The sequence below is a fragment of the Chelonus insularis genome, unplaced genomic scaffold (assembly GCF_013357705.1).
Source record: "Chelonus insularis isolate UGA/USDA-ARS -01 unplaced genomic scaffold, ASM1335770v1 contig_398_pilon, whole genome shotgun sequence".
NCBI lineage: Eukaryota > Metazoa > Arthropoda > Insecta > Hymenoptera > Braconidae > Chelonus > Chelonus insularis.
Genome location: NW_023276553.1, coordinates 751,052 through 767,153, shown reverse-complemented (window position 1 = coordinate 767,153; position 16,102 = coordinate 751,052). Strand labels below are relative to the sequence as shown.

General features: G+C 27.1%; 3 protein-coding genes across 6 annotated transcripts; 1 reads left to right on the top strand and 2 right to left on the bottom strand.

Annotated features, from left to right (window-relative positions):
- Positions 1-1,791: 1,791 nt before the first annotated feature.
- On the bottom strand, positions 1,792-11,901 carry amon (amontillado). 2 transcript variants are annotated; one of them, XM_035084929.1, is made up of 13 exons: positions 11,803-11,901; positions 10,067-10,863; positions 9,453-9,557; positions 7,013-7,280; positions 6,649-6,686; positions 6,475-6,551; positions 6,113-6,377; positions 5,768-5,980; positions 4,900-5,000; positions 4,502-4,735; positions 4,251-4,415; positions 3,921-4,038; positions 1,792-2,933 (listed from the first exon to the last, which is right to left on the bottom strand). In XM_035084929.1, the coding sequence occupies exons 2-13, from the start codon at positions 10,454-10,456 to the stop codon at positions 2,769-2,771; spliced, it is 2,139 nt and encodes a 712-aa protein (XP_034940820.1). In that variant the 5' UTR covers positions 10,457-10,863; positions 11,803-11,901; the 3' UTR covers positions 1,792-2,768. The 2 variants fall into 2 exon arrangements, with proteins under 2 accessions (XP_034940820.1, XP_034940819.1); XM_035084928.1 differs by lacking the exon at positions 11,803-11,901 and adding an exon at positions 11,008-11,146 and having other exon boundaries at positions 10,067-10,926.
- A 350-nt stretch (positions 11,902-12,251) lies between these two features.
- l(1)G0320 (signal sequence receptor subunit 1 l(1)G0320) lies at positions 12,252-13,913 on the top strand. Its single transcript, XM_035084930.1, has 5 exons — positions 12,252-12,542; positions 12,749-12,931; positions 13,052-13,311; positions 13,397-13,664; positions 13,732-13,913. Exons 1-5 carry the CDS (start codon positions 12,479-12,481, stop codon positions 13,803-13,805), a joined length of 849 nt encoding a protein of 282 aa, XP_034940821.1. The 5' UTR covers positions 12,252-12,478; the 3' UTR covers positions 13,806-13,913.
- Positions 13,914-14,284: 371 nt separating this feature from the next.
- Positions 14,285-15,745, bottom strand: LOC118067917 (MYC associated factor X). 3 transcript variants are annotated; one of them, XM_035084931.1, is made up of 5 exons: positions 15,421-15,745; positions 15,208-15,322; positions 15,055-15,114; positions 14,647-14,899; positions 14,285-14,538 (listed from the first exon to the last, which is right to left on the bottom strand). In XM_035084931.1, the coding sequence occupies exons 2-5, from the start codon at positions 15,244-15,246 to the stop codon at positions 14,354-14,356; spliced, it is 537 nt and encodes a 178-aa protein (XP_034940822.1). In that variant the 5' UTR covers positions 15,247-15,322; positions 15,421-15,745; the 3' UTR covers positions 14,285-14,353. The 3 variants fall into 3 exon arrangements, with proteins under 3 accessions (XP_034940822.1, XP_034940825.1, XP_034940824.1); XM_035084934.1 differs by having other exon boundaries at positions 14,647-14,881; positions 15,421-15,742; XM_035084933.1 differs by lacking the exon at positions 15,421-15,745 and having other exon boundaries at positions 15,208-15,410.
- Positions 15,746-16,102: the final 357 nt, after the last annotated feature.

Genomic DNA, 16,102 nt, shown 5'->3' with positions numbered 1-16,102 from the left:
AATAAATGTTTATATTTTTAGGAATGACTTAAACAAGGTGTACTGTTGCGAAAACTTTGGTCATCTACCTTCTAGAGAGTATTATCTATCACCTGTGATGCATCCACAGAATACTTTCCGAACAAACCATCATTTAGCGGATCAGTAAATTAAATCAATTATTGATATTTTAAATAAATAATTAATGAACCAATTAAATATATCATGCAGATATTTTATATCCAATTATACTAATGAAATACTTCATCAAAAAGTTTCGAGTAAATGGTTTCCCCAATTTAATTGATTCTTAATTAGATTCAATAATTCTTTTTTTTCTGCACGGGTATCATCCGGATATTATTAGCTGTGACTGTTCACCTATGATATACACTGGTAATCTTTGGTCAGTAACTTCATTTGAACTATCTAATTAATTTTTTTCTGTTGATTCCAGTGATAAAAAATCGATACGGAATATCGAAGTTCTATGAATTATATGAACTGTAGAAATAAATACATATATATATATATATATATATATATATATATGTATAAAACTAAATGGAAACTAATAGAGCTCGCGTGAAATACATGAGTAAAATAGTTTGTTCAAAATATCGCATATTAATTGAACATCTATTGCTATTCTACATATAGAACTAATAAATCTTCAAAGTGTATTTATTGATTTTAGTTGCAGATGCTTCCACATATAAATATAGTGGCCAAAATTCGTGTTTGGATGTAGGTCACTCTGCGGAAATCATGAACATTTGCCAAAAGACATGTTATTGATAGGACGAATGTGTTTAACTGACATCCTAATTTTTATCTTGTTATTTGGCTCCAAAAATGTCTGCAAGTTTTTCTGGATTTTATGATAATCCAACTGGATAGATCCATTCACTTAGAAAACCATAAAAATGTTAATGGATAGGATTGAAAGTGTTTTTTTTAATTTTATAAAACAAAAAAATTGAATGGAAAAACTTTGCATGAGTGGACTTTTTTAAAAATAAAAAGTCAAATGATGAAACGCTATTTATACTTTCTCTTATTTCCATAAGTTATTCAAAGTTGAATTCAAAAAAAACGTTGATACTTTTTTGAATAAAATCATTAAAAGTTAAAGTAATAGGTAATTTTTTTTTTTTTAATATGTAAATAAAAAAAATCAAGGTCAAAATAAATTAGTGTGAATCTTTAAAGGATTTTCTGCTTGAAAATGAATATAAAATATTAATTCTTGAATGTAGTGAAGTTTTTCTTAATTACAACTAAAACTTGAAGGAAAAACAGGTCACTGGTACTTGAAAACTTCAGGAAGATCAAGCTATTTTTCATGTAACATTCAAAAGCAATTGTAGCTTTACTTCATTGTACGAATTGTCAATGCGAAAATTTCTGTAGGAAACATTCATTGTCAATTATAATAAAAAAAAAAAAAGCGAATCATCAAGATATTGGGGCATGATTTTTATTTTCTGGAGTTAATGAAAATAGGTAATAAAAAATACTTCAGACAATGAAACTGCCACTTCATTTTTTTTATTATGAAGCAAGGTACTTAGCAACAATAAGATGATAACTTATTATTTTTTTTTTTCTTATTATGGTAGTAATTCTGCATTCATAATTAAAATACATTATATTTTTTATAAATATCTTAGCTGGTGTTAATTAAAAATATAATAAGATTTACCGCATTATATTTATTTAGTAAAAATATTTTGAAATCTCATGATAATAAATCTTAATGATGTTGAGATAAACATTTCTAATTTAAAACAAAAACACATCAATTTTTCATTAGATTTTAAAATAATTTATTTGACAACAGTTACAAATAAATTTCTTTGAATTATTAAACATTTTTTTTTAACTCTCTTGTTATTCCTTTAATAATTCATTTACACTTGATATAATATGTGATATCATATGTTACACAGTCATCGCTACTCGATTTTACTATTATTAAAATAATCATCCCAATTCATGGTAATTATAAATCAACTAATTAACATTATATGGAAAATATATTTTAAATCATAAAAATATTAATTTTCGGAAACATACCTTCATAAACTAACATAATTTAAATAAACAATTTTCAAAGTATTTCAACATTAATATTATATTATATTTCTAACAAAAACTATAATTTGATATCATTAATAAAGCTCGCAACATCAACGAAAGCACATAACATTTACATACACTACTTGCAAATTTTCATATAAATCCATTTTACAAATTTTCAAATGTATTTTTGAAAATCATTTATTAAAAAAAAATCTTTGGTATAAAATCAAAATTATTATTGGATTAAATTAAAGAGACATACTTTTAATAAGCAGAGACGATTAAAAAATAATTTATAAACTATTGAATTTCCATAATAGAGATATGTTTAATGAAAAAGTTAATTTGGTCTAGTAAAAAATATTTGATTATGATCATCTTTTGGTATAATGAGAACAAAAAATAGATTTAAACTCAATGAGATAAATCATATGATTAAATTATAATCTGAATGACCAAAATAATGATAAATAATCGAATTCACATAAGACAAATGTGACTCTTAGTATTGTCCTAATTGCCGCATTTAGTAATCCACATTGTGTGATTTAAAAAATTATATCCAGGAAGACAACACTAGAATCATTTTAGAAGATTTAAATATATGCAATGTTATTTTGTTTGTGCCAAAATTTTTTATAGATTGGTTGGATATCGAATGAATTCTTTATCGTAAATTATAAGTGTATTCATATGGTATTTGATTACATAAAAGTAGGTCGCTCTTCGTGAGCTTTCTTTACTACTGCCAATTTTGAATGCTGATCTACGACTGGTAAATCAATATATGGAGGTTCACTTGTACCATGAAGCATTAACGTCCACTCTTTAATGAATCCGTGTTGTGGTTTCTTTGAATTAAAACTGACCTGTGAAAATAAATTCATTTATCAATTAATAAATTCAATAAATTTTTCTAATTCAAAATAATAATGAAAAAAGTTTATCTAATAAAACTCTTTTTTTCAATGTCACTTTTTCAATTATTATAAAAGTTAAAGTTATATTTTTTTTCTAATTCAATCAGCAGATTTTCCAAAATACCTACAATGTTTTAAAAGTTATTGGTAGATTTCATCTGAAAGCCAGAAAAGTATTTTTCAGAGATAATCTTAAAGCAGATATCTTCGAACCTTACTGATAAAAAGAAATCGTAAGAAAAATATATTCTCAAAGGACATGTAATCTGGAGAAAAAATGACCCCATCTAATTGGATCAAATGTGATGCAATTTGATCTGATTGAACATTTTACAGGGGATTTTCAGACCAAGTTAGATGTGATTGGATTTAATTCTATACCATTTACATGGCATAAAATTGTATGTAGAATCTGATAAAAATCAATTTCACTGTCGTGGAATTCATCTGATTTAGACTTGATGTTAAAAATTGGTCATTATGGTTTATTTCGATTCATTAGAATCCAATTTCATTCTTATCTTAACATGTTAAAAAAAATTTAGTAATACTAGAAAAAGAAAATAAGCGATTGTGCATGATACAAATATATCTATACATCTAAACAAAAATCTTGTGACTGCTTACTTCCAACTTTTATAGATCAAGAAATATGGAGTTCGAAGAGTAATATCCTTACGCGAAATAATCACTTACTGAAAATGGATTTGCCAGAGTCGTACGGGTAATAGGGTAAAAAAGAGGAGATGCTTTTGTACAGACTTCTTAAACCTCTTAGGTCTAATAATAGATGAATTTTTTTATCATAAAAAATTTGAAATAAATTTATGGAATTTTCAAATTTTAAACAAACTGGAAAAAATTCAGTCACGTCACTGATTTTATAAAACTGAAAATATCATTATGCTAATGCTGAGAGAAATCTGCAGTACTTACTTCAAGTGTCCATGTTCCTTGAGGATATTCTCCCCAAGTATGAGTCGTCATGAACGGCCATTTAGTAAATCCATCTCGCTGGTCATCATCATTAACACGTTTGCTTAAGATCATTGATCTAAAAATTAAAAAAAAAGTATATGTATAATATTTTATTGATCAACCGAAAAAAATTATCATATTCGCTTCAATAATATTTGATCTATTAAATATAAAACCCTTGAATGTTTAAACAATTTTCTATTCTCATGAGAGTAATTTATTGAAATAAATGTAGCCCAAAAGAGTATTTTACTTGTTTATAATAAATCAAAAGAAACGTTTAATTACCTGGTCCCCATGGGAGAAGTTAGAAAGAGTTCTAAATCACCCCGTCGCGTTGCATTGACAGTAATCACTGCTTGAACATGTTCCAGATAGTTAACAACGTACTCAGTTCCAGCACAAGCATTGGTTTTAATCTTAAGAAAGATGGAGTGACTACTTGGTATTTCTCTGCAATGATTTATTGTTAGGATCAAGTGGTCTTTTTATAGTGATTGGAAATATTTTAACTTTTTTTTTAATACAAAAATACTTACTGGGTGGTAAGAACAGATCCAGCTTCACAATGATATCGTGGTGGTACAGTTTTCCATTTTTTAGCCAAAGCAACCATCGCACCAGCATCAAGAACACCGTATCCGAATAAATGATTGAATTCCAAGCCAACCCCATTCATTGTCCAATGAAATCTGCCTTTCGCATCAAAGAGAGAATTCCTTTTTGATGTCAGCACCGTGAGATGTTGGATATCCCTCCACGTTAACTGAGGGCTGAAATAAAAAAAGTTCTCGATTAGTGCCTCTTGTCACGATAAATTAGAAGATGTATAGATTCTATAATATATATTGTTATCTGCTGAATGGAATAGAATTAACTGAGTAAATAACATCAATTTTGTTTATAATAACAAATAATCAATATTGATAATACTCACTTGGCCTCAAGTGCTAATGCAAATACGCCTGCTGCTTCGGGTGCAGCAGCTGATGTGCCACTGTGGGTCGTAGTACATTTGCCATAGAGATCAGTGGTGGCCTGAAATGACCAACAAATTGGAGAGTTATTTATAAATAATGATAAAAATAGTAACAAGTGTACAGCAAATATTTATATTTTAATTTTACTTTTTTTTAAATAAAAAAAACCTACTTAATTTTTTATTTTATTAAAGGAAAGGAAATTTAAGCCGCTGAGAAATTAGTTTACTGGACATCGAAGAGAAATATAATCGGAAGCTTTTTACTTATTATGTTGTGTTAGGATGTTAAAATTTTTTTTAATGATACAATCTATATTACGCTACTTAAAAATTTATCAGAATTAAAGTATTATTTATTCATTTTTTGTTTTACAATTAAATTTTTTTTTTATATAAATAAATAGTTTTTTTATCTGTATATATGTGTAAATAAAAAATCTTTTTTCGATATCTGCATTATGAAAAAAAAATCTCTTTTATACTTTTATAAAAAGAGAGTAGAGGTAACATGGAATATTGGAATAAAAAAGAATTATGTCGTTTAAAAATAAACTAAACTGAGATAGGTTTTGCTATTTCATTTTCTACATATATAAGAGAAATGAATAACACAATTATATTCGTAATCTGCTGATGTTTCTGGCTTGAACCATAAAAAAAGTAATATTTTTTTTGCACATGCTCACAGTTTTATCCTCTATGAAATAAATTTTTCGAAAAATATTCTTTGGAATACATTATTTATGTAATTTTCAATAAACACCTTTGATCTTCTTTCACCAATGTAGATGTATTCATTCGATAATTATCAAATTTAACTTACCACCCCGGTATTTGGATCCTTAGCTCCATTACTGAAAGTGGAAGCTAATGTGCTGGAGCAACTTTCATCGTAATGAGCATTCTGTCCAATATTAATTGCACTATTAATGCTAACAGTCCACATGCTTGCAGCGTATCCATCACAGTTGCAATCGTCTTCTTCACCACCATCTCCAGATGCCCAGACATAAATATTACCTAATCCTCGGCGTCCCTAGGTAAATTACACAAATCATGAGAGACCAATTTTTGCCGTTTTGTTCAATTGAATTTATAAAAATCATTAAAGTTAATTTAGTACTTGGTTTAGTAATTTTATATCACAATTGAATGATCAAATACATACTTCATTAACTCCTCGAACAATGGCCCTCATCGTAGCATTTCTTGGACCATCTACAGTCTTGCCGTCATCAGTAGGCCCCCAAGAAGCACTGTATATGTCAATGAGATTAGGTTCATGACCCATACTATTAGCTTCTATCAGATCGGTCATATAAGGTTGGTCTAACATTCTAATCCCAGCAACCTTAGAATCATATGCTACACCAACACCACAAACACCATTATCACGAGCGGCTGCAACCTCCCCTGCGCACCTTGTTCCATGACTGTAAGTTTATTTTAATATTATGAAAAATTTTCTCTTATTAGAAAAAAAAGTTGACACCTAACTAAAAGTTTTATGAACCAAATCATGGTCCTCACCTATTAAACCAGTCATCTGTATATCTTGGATATGGATAAGGATCATTACTACTGAAATCATACGATGCTTCTGCATTCTGAAATTGAAAGAATAATTTGTTTAATAAAAAAAGAATAAAGTTATGGAATTTGTAATTTATTAAAATAACTTTTGAAATGGGAAAAAGTACTTACATAGTTATACTTTAAATCGGGATGCATATAATCCACACCTGAATAGAAAAAGCTGTATTAGCATAAATTAACATACATCACAGTCATTTTATAAAGTCTAGAAAATTAATTATATTTTACTTATCTCAAATTATTTTTTTTTTAATTAAAGAAAGAAATTTGTCAACCTTTTTAGTCAAAATATAATTGATACATCTATCTTTTTACATTAGTTGGAAAAAGAATAAATCAAATAGAGTAATGAAGTAGACAAGTAAATCTTCAGATTAGTAATCGATTTAATTAAGATTATGTAATGTGTACAATTAATTTTCAAGTTGAGATAACCAAGAGATAAATAATAGCTGAATAAAAAATACTTTACCATCATCCATGATAGCTGTGGTGACATTTTTTCCTGTGATACCTTGAGCCCATGCTGCTTCTACATTAAGGTCAAGTTTCGGTTTTCCACCATTTTGGCCGGTATTTTTTAAATACCATTGGTATTGAAAATAGGGATCAGTAGGATCTTGATTCTCTTGTTCTTCTATCAAATTTTTAGTGTAGAATGGTACAAGATTCTCTACACTTAGAGGACGGTATCCTCTCTTTACACGTTTAAAACCCGTTTGTTGAACTACGGTATGAATCTGCAACAAACAAAAAAACTTATTTATATACCTAGGTATATCTAAAAGTGGATACTAATTATTTAATCAATAAAAACACAATGTGTGGAAGATTAAAGTGGTTTCAATTCGTGGAAAGTTGATATCTATTCTATTGCTGATGAAATGACAATAATAATTCAGCAAACAAAAATTTTATCTGTGAACATTGAACTCTAGTTCGAAATTCAATCAAAGTGAAGACAAATGAGGGCTATAAACTGAATTGATGTGACATTCCCAGATTCAGAGATGAATTGAGGTTGAACTGGAAAGTTGATTTTAATAATAGAAAAAATTATGCAAACAAAAAAACTCGACTTAATTGAAACCAGTAAGTTTTTCATTAACTTTTTTTTTTTAATTCATTTTTTCTTTATGAAAGAAGTTAGTGAACCAGAAGTAAAAAAAGAGTGCTAACAATAAGTTGAAATATCTCAGTGATATTGAGAGTAATAAACTCTGAGGGCAATAGCTTTTATTGGATTGTTAGTTGTGTTGAAGTTTGGCACAAACAAAACTTTGCTTTACTTAAGACTTATAATTATTGCCTGAGGATCCTTCACTACTGAGTTGCTCATTTCATTGCTTCTGAAATAATTTATTACTATCAATTTCACACTGAACTAATTGAAAGCCTTATTTTCATACATCCATACTAAAAATAAAGATTGAGTATTTTAAAAGTATTTTATCCAAAAAATTTACCAAAGTTCAAATGAGTTTTCATTGTGAACTAATAGCTGTCAATAATCTTTCATGTAGATGCTAATATGCATTATAACGTTGACCCATGAAAATTGGATGAATCAGTTTATCAATTAATGCTTCTATTAATTGATTGATAAATATTTTCAAATAATTTACAAATATTTTTGAAAGACCAAAAATCAAATAATTACAGTTAATCAATGATGACAGATAATCAATAAGTAATTGTAAATAAATGACTTGCAGACTGTTTAATAATTCATATCAGAAAACTATTCAAATATTCAAGAATGTTGATTGGGTTCATTGATCTTGTTTTAGGGTGATATAGGCTAGATGGAAATATTTTTTCAATTTAAACATGGAATTTCTATGTATTCGTCTCAACTTATGTTAATAAGTAGAAAGTAAATTAGATATAATTAAATACAATACATGCGGGTGTTGATGCAATAAAAAATCGTAATTTCGTAAATTATAAAGGATAAGTAGGTGAGGGAGATAAGAGTCAAATATCCCCAGACACTTGATGAGTTCAAATATAAAGGTTAATCTACTTTCTGATCTTTTTTGGGTATTTCAATACGTAAAATAAGATTTGATTCATTATTTTCAAGAATAAAAAAAATAATCTTCCCTTGAACTTTAATAAAAATTAATCCCTTTTATAAACTCATTTATTAAGAATTTATAAAAAATGAAAGCTAAAAGATCTACTTGAAAAATTAATCAATAATGAGAAAGACAAATTTCTAACTGAAGTAATAACGAGCAAGTTGTCAATCTTATTTTCAAGGTGACTGATTGTCAAAATTGATAGACACTTTTGGAGCTTAATAAAGATTGAAAAGCTGTACTTTCCCCATTTTAAAACTTTTGAGGTAATAAAATAAGATCATCTTCTAGATTAAAATTTTTTTTTTTCAATTATGAAACTATTTCTGCTGCTATTGATATAACTTGAAACTTCCAAATTCTTCTCGTAATATCAATAGTATTATTAACTATTACGATGATAATATTGAATAATACATCGAGTTTATTACATAATTTAAACATGAATACCTCTATGATTCTAATTTTACATAAGATTTAAATAAACAAATCCATAAATACCATTAACATCGATTTATTCCTTTATAACATTTATGTAATAGTAATTTTTATTTTTGTTTACTTCATTTTGATTCAAACAGACTAGACTCTGTTAAATAGAGAAAGGATGTAAATTATGTATGAATATTCTAATATAGATGCATGTTGATAATTATAAAGTTTTAATATCGAAAGGGATTGAATAGCAAGTATGTAAAATTTTGTTTAAATTTATAACTATCCTAGAATAAATTCTATACATAATTCAAGAACACCCACAATAGGTTTTGAAGGATATTTGGGGTGGAAAGTGTAGGAATATTAGGAGGGTAAAATTTTATTACTTACCATAGGATCTATTTTTAGTCGTCTAGTGTGAGGAACTGATCTTTTAGTCCTCACTTGTGGTAACGCTCTATGAATGAAATGATACTCTGTCTGGCTACCCAACACCTACACAAAAGTAATAAGTAAAATTTTTATTAACAAAAATTATTTGATTTTTTTTTAATTAATATGAAATACAAGCATCTTGGATTTTATTTCCAATAGAGACTGTTATTCAAATAAACATAGTTCATTAAATGAGTATTTATACCAGTTCTCATATGTAAATAATCCAACCAAGTTCATAGAGAAAATATTCGATATAAACAGCTGGAATTTTAAAACAAATGAAAATATTTATATTTTAGCAATTATAAGTTTAAAATAAAAAATAAATATAAATAATTGATGATAAATAATTTAGAACAGATGCTTTGGTTTGGAAAAATTTATCTGTTGTTATCAAATTCATTCTTGCTATTACTTTCAGTAAACTATCGTTCAGGAATAAAAAAAAATTAAAACATGAATAATAATCTTTTTCTTTTATAAATTATGAATGTGAAATCAACATATTTGTTTACTTAAAGTATGTATTTTAGAATTAACTAGTAGGATAGAAAATAAGTCCTTACCGGACCAAGGTTAACGAATCCATTTCTTTCAGCCACTTGGTCAGCCAGATGTTTAATTAAAGGTTGTCTCATTTTGACAAGGAAAGCATTAGTAAAAACTTCTGGTTTAGCGTTAACATGATTAGAACCAATGACGGCGAAAATAACAAATGCAAAAATTCCAAAAACGTAAAAAATACTTCTTTTTTTATACCCATACGTTTTACTACTCACACTCTTTTTTAAATAATTATCACTTGTCAGCTGATGTAATGAAAATTTTGTTTTTTTGTTATAACGATCAGAAAAATTATTTTTGTTTATTAGATTTGAGTGCAATGAAGCAATTTTAGTATTCCTGGATTGGTCATTATTAGTATCGAATCTAACACGTGTTTTCTTCATTGTCATCCAAACTTGACTAATACTGTGTATTTATTCGGCTGGTAATCAATGATGAACTTATATATACCAACCGCTTTTTATGAGACTGATAGAATGTTACAATAAGAATAACGCCATCACACTTCTTCTACTACTAGCATCATTGTATAAGTTTTCTGTTTGATACAGGGATGACGATGATAATGATACTTTGCTACCCCACTTATTGTTTCACTGCTTGTCTGACTATAACCATGCCTTTTCACTCGTGCGCACAAAATGCTACAAACATTTTCTCTGACGTCACTCTTTATATTGATTTAACGTTAACGAAGAATAATCCAAAGTTCATGACCAAGTGCGCCAGCGCCAACATTTTTTATTGATGATATATGCAAAAGTGCAATATCCGACCCTTCTATCTCAGACGTTTCCTTAAATCAAGAATCATTGATAGTGAGAATTCTTACCGTGGACATTCCTAAATTGGTCTTTTCCTGAAACAATATTTTTTGCATTAAAATAAAATACTGATTTAAAATCACGATTATTAGATTTTAAAATTGTTATAGACTTACCTTTTTTAAATTGATTTCATAATCAGAACTGTAAATTATAATTGGAAATTACCAAATCAAATTGTGTATTTTATATTTGCTGAATTAAGAATTTCCATCATGAAGGATATATGAATATTAGGTAATAACTAGCTTATTAAAGCAGATTTTAATTTCCGTATAATCATCTTCAGAGAATTCATTAAAAAGAGGATATAAAGTGAATTATGTGATTAAGAAAAATAGTTTTGAAACATTTAATTTGAAATTAACATTTCATTAAGCAGGATTTTAAAATAATCCTGAAGTAAAAAAATAATTTTTTAGCTTTTTTTATTTAAAAATATCTTGGAATTAGTTATGATTATGAATAAATTTTTCCACTTACGTCATAAATAATATCTTAACTTTGTTTTACATAGATCATGGTTTGATATATAATACATGAAAATCTAAGACTTTGATGATTTTCAAATTTACAATCCACCAAAATCCATCTTTATACATATATTGAAGAAGTTAATTCCAAAAAAAAATATTTTTGTTGAAAAGCTCAGATTTGACGTCATATTTTAGATAACAAATAATATTCAAATGTTCTATTTTTTTATTGATCTCAGTTGTTATCAATATTAATTTTTATGAATCTCTTGAAAATTTAATGAAATTTTTTCCATTAATTTGGCCTTACAGTACATTAGTTAAATTCATTAAATATATGTATTAAATTGAAGGGTGAAAGGAAACGTCATCGTGAATCAATTAATACATTTAATTAATTAATCAATAAAAGGGTTCTTTCGTAGTTATGATTACCTTAAAAAATCTTTGTTTTATTGTTAGACATATTGTTTCTCCTGTACATGTAATAATTAATTATAGTAACAAGAAATGAAAATAATAAAAGTAAATCTTTTTGAGAATTCTGCAATTATAAATTTTTAGGTTAATTTGTGAATAGATAATATTTTAGAATAGATATCATTGAAAATTGAATTATTTTCGCGAGATACAGGATAAATACAATACTTTTTCATTTGATAAATAATTCCTACATTACCGACTCTAACCAAAAAAATTTTTTCAATATTTCTAATTATTATCATTATTAACGGTTAAGTTAAAACAATTGAATTATTTATCGATTTTTATTTAAAAAATTTTATTGAAATTTACACTATATTTAAACTTTATGAATGTTGAAAATTTTCTACTCCGATTATTTACGGGCTACATTTTTGTAAATGTGAGCATTTTTCCGTCTAAAAACAGTAAATTTACCACGTAACAAGTGAATTTCACATCCTGAATGGTTCCACGTTGGTTATGTTGACGGCTGACGACCGCAGTGTCGACTTCCACGTAGCAATAAGGACAGTCTAACCAAACATCGTATCAGTCGATGTAATGGTTGTGTTCCGAACAGTACATAAAAACGGAAAATATTGACATTTAGTTAAATTATAACTTATAATTATAATTATTCATCAAAATGAAGAGTTTAAGCATTTGTATGTTTTTGATGCTATCGTCTTTTGTTTTAATTATTAATAATGGTAAGATACTTTTTATAAATTTCTTTTTTTTCTGTAAATCTACTCGAGTGTAAAATTCATCTCATTTTAATTCAATAACAATTTTTCAAATTATCTTGTAGACTAAAAATTTTTTGCTCGATATTACTTTTAGTATTAAAATTTTTTATTTAAAGTATTTAATTACCAAAAATATGTAGATTTTAATTTATGAATTTATGTTACAGGAGCCAACGTAGCATATGCTCAAGAAGATGAGATTGTTGATGATATGATCGATGTAGACACTGAGGAAACAAATGTTTCGGCTGAAGATGATGTTGAAGAAGAATCTCAAACTGCTTCCGCAGATGCCGAAACAACAATATTATTTACGAAACCAGTAGTCGCTAATCCATCATCAACACTTGGTATGAATTATTTCAGCTATAGAGATATATTTTAAAATTAAACTCTATAATATATACTCTCTTCATAAGTAGATTTTATATAATTACCACTACATTTACAACATTAATGTTTTTTTTCAGAACTTCCTGGAGGACATTTAGTTGAATTCCTCGTAGGCTTCACAAATAATGGAAAGTCTGATTTTATTCTTGAAACGTTGGATACTTCCTTGCGATATCCGATGGACTTTAAATATCACATTCAAAACTTCACTAATCTTGCAGTTAATAAAGTAGTAAAGCCAAACCATGAAGCTACTTTAGCTTATTCTTTTATTCCATCAGAAAGTTTCGCTGGTCGTCCTTTCGGATTACAAATTAATCTGAACTACAGAGATGTGGTAATTATATACTCAAAAATTAAAATAATGCTACATAATATATTTGTTGATTCTTTTAATTGAATATATGATTATATATTTTCAGAATGGTGCTTATTTCAATGGAGCTGTGTACAATGAAACCATTCAAATTGTTGAATTAGATGAAGGTTTAGATGGTGAAACAATATTCCTTTATATCTTCCTTGCAGCTTGTGTTATCTTAACACTTGTTGGTGGTCAACAATTATTATCTTCATTTGGTAGAAAATCAAGATCTCAAGTGTCTAGAAAACAGCCAATTGAAATGGGAACTACCAATCCTAACAATGTTGATTATGACTGGCTACCAAAAGAAACACTTCATAGACTCAGTAAGTATAAATATTCAAATTTAATCTATTATTATAAACATAATGTTAATTTTACCATTTATTTTAGACAAATCACCTCGTGTACCAAAACAAAGTCCAAAACAACGAAAAGTGAAAAGATCAGCTGGCTCAGATGATTGAAATTAATTTTCATAGTTACTATTTATAAATAGTTAATAAAAATTGATAAGTGATAAGTTTAGAATGATAAGAATGATCATCATGTTTGTATGCTAATAAATTTTTTTTTACGAAAAGAACTTTTCTTTATTCAAAGTAAGGTTCAGTAATTAAATAATAACTCTCTTTTATACTATATTTAATTAAATTTATTTATACAATAACACTCATTCTGAACGGCAATATTTGAAAACGAATATAAACAATTAATAATCAAAAATTAAATGTGAATACTTAAAATCTTGAATAAACCATATTAAAATTAGAATATAGTATGGTGCTTAAATGTAAATTTATTTATAGTAATTATTGCCATAAAAATAATTAAATTAATTCTTATTCAATTAATAATTATTTCGATATAAATGAAGCTAATTGATTTCATCCATTTCATGTATCTATAATCCAATATTAGTAAGATATATTCTATGTACTTAATATGATTGATAGTAATTTCTATATTATTAATTAATACAAAATAATTTTTATAAGAGTAACTTTATCGAAAATCAATGATGAAGATTAGCAGCAATTTTTAATTTTTTTGGATGACGTACAGCTCTGCTAGCTTCACTATCTGAAGATTCTGATTCTGAATCATTATAATTACCAATATTAACAGATTCTGCTTTTGATACTTCGCACGATTCTGCTGCAAAATTTCCAGTTATTTTAGCTTTTTCCAATGTTCGAACTGCAAAACAAAAATTGAAAAAAAGTTTAATTTCTAGATTGATTGATTTTAGTTAATATTAATATTGTTTCTTTTATAGATTTGATTGAATCATTTCTAATGCCCTACTTTGTGATTCTAATAAACTATTTTGTCGTTTGAGGTCTTCAATGTCTTGTTGATGTGAAGCATTTTTACGTCTCATAAACTGAATATACTCGGCAGCTTTCTTTAAAATTTGTGCTCTGCTCGCAACTTTTTCTCCTTGTAAAGCAGGTACTGTGTCGCGTAGACTCGAAAAACTATCCTTTATGTGATCACGGCGCTTTCTTTCGAGTGCATTGTGATGGGCGCGTTTTTCTGCCTGTGAAAGATGTACACCCTGTTATTGAAAATAAACATACTTCTGCTGTATTGTTTAAAATTTCATTTAAACTTTTTAGCTTTAAAGTAATATTTATTTTACATAAATAAACTTATGTAATATCAATTGTAATAATGGTAAGAATGAAGAAACATCCATCAAACTGCACATACCTGAGAATAATATTGAGTATTATTCGTTGGTCTTTGTCTAGAGTCTGAATCGTCGCCTTCCTATTATTGATAAGAAATAATACCATTAATGAATTTTTCTTTACTAAATATACTTTTAAAAAGTACTAAAGACTTTTAGATAAGTTTACTTACATCACTTTCGATATCAATATCTCTATCATCATCACTCATTGTATCAACTTTTGATTCTTTGTTAAAAACTGTTTTAATTTAATTGAAAAGTTAATGAACGGTTGTTTTTCCCAATCTATTCAAGTATCAATAACATTTCAGATGATTATTTACAAGTACAGGCTAAAAAACAATTAGTGATTTTTAACAATTTTTTATTAAAAAAAAAATTACATTGAAAAGTCTCTTTTTATTGTCCTTCGAAGTATCATTGTCACTAATATTCACAATAAATCAAATACTCAATTTATTATGTTTATCTTCATATATACAAGAACAACTGAATGTAAAATAAGTATTCAAAATTGGTAAATATGTCAGATTAATAATGGAAACTGATGAAAACATATACAATTCATATGTATTTATTACAAACCACCAATATTTTCGTGATATGCATCACGAAACGTATGTATAGTGTGTACAAGCAAACAGTCACATGTGAAAATAACTCACACCAACAATACAAATACAAACGCTTTTGAAGCATTTGCGTAATGTCAATGTTCACTGTAATATCTCTATGGCCTTCTACCGTACCATCTCTCAGCTGATCAGAACTTTGTCGACCATTTTAAGATTAGTCGATAATTAATCGACTAAACAATTAATCTTATCAAAAATAGCTCCCTCCTCCTGGGCTGTACAAAAATGTGCGCCAAGTATAAATAATGACAATGAATCATTTAACGCCAAATATTCAAATTTAAGAATCAACAATATTTGAAATTCATCATTTTCTTAGGTTTTTTTCTTAGTTGAAAAAAAAATTAAGTGTACTAAATATGTATACGTTTTATGGCAATTAACATAACAACCAAAAACTCGGTGTGACTGTTACTCATTAATTAGGTCA

Bases quoted from the DNA above. Each gene is read 5' to 3' on its own strand.
- amon (XM_035084929.1), bottom strand. From the start codon at position 10,456: ATGACAATGAAGAAAACACGTGTTAGATTCGATACTAATAATGACCAA. The intron at 6,378-6,474 runs GTGAGGACCATG...ATAAACTTACAG, and splicing joins ACAGATGACTGGTTTAATAG to TCATGGAACAAGGTGCGCAG. The intron at 2,934-3,920 runs GTAAGTACTGCA...TTATTTTCACAG, and splicing joins AAGGAACATGGACACTTGAA to GTCAGTTTTAATTCAAAGAA.
- LOC118067917 (XM_035084931.1), bottom strand. From the start codon at position 15,246: ATGAGTGATGATGATAGAGATATTGATATCGAAAGTGAT. The intron at 15,115-15,207 runs GTAAGTAAACTT...TATCAATAATAG, and splicing joins ATATTGATATCGAAAGTGAT to GAAGGCGACGATTCAGACTC. The intron at 14,539-14,646 runs GTAGGGCATTAG...TTTGTTTTGCAG, and splicing joins TAGTTTATTAGAATCACAAA to TTCGAACATTGGAAAAAGCT.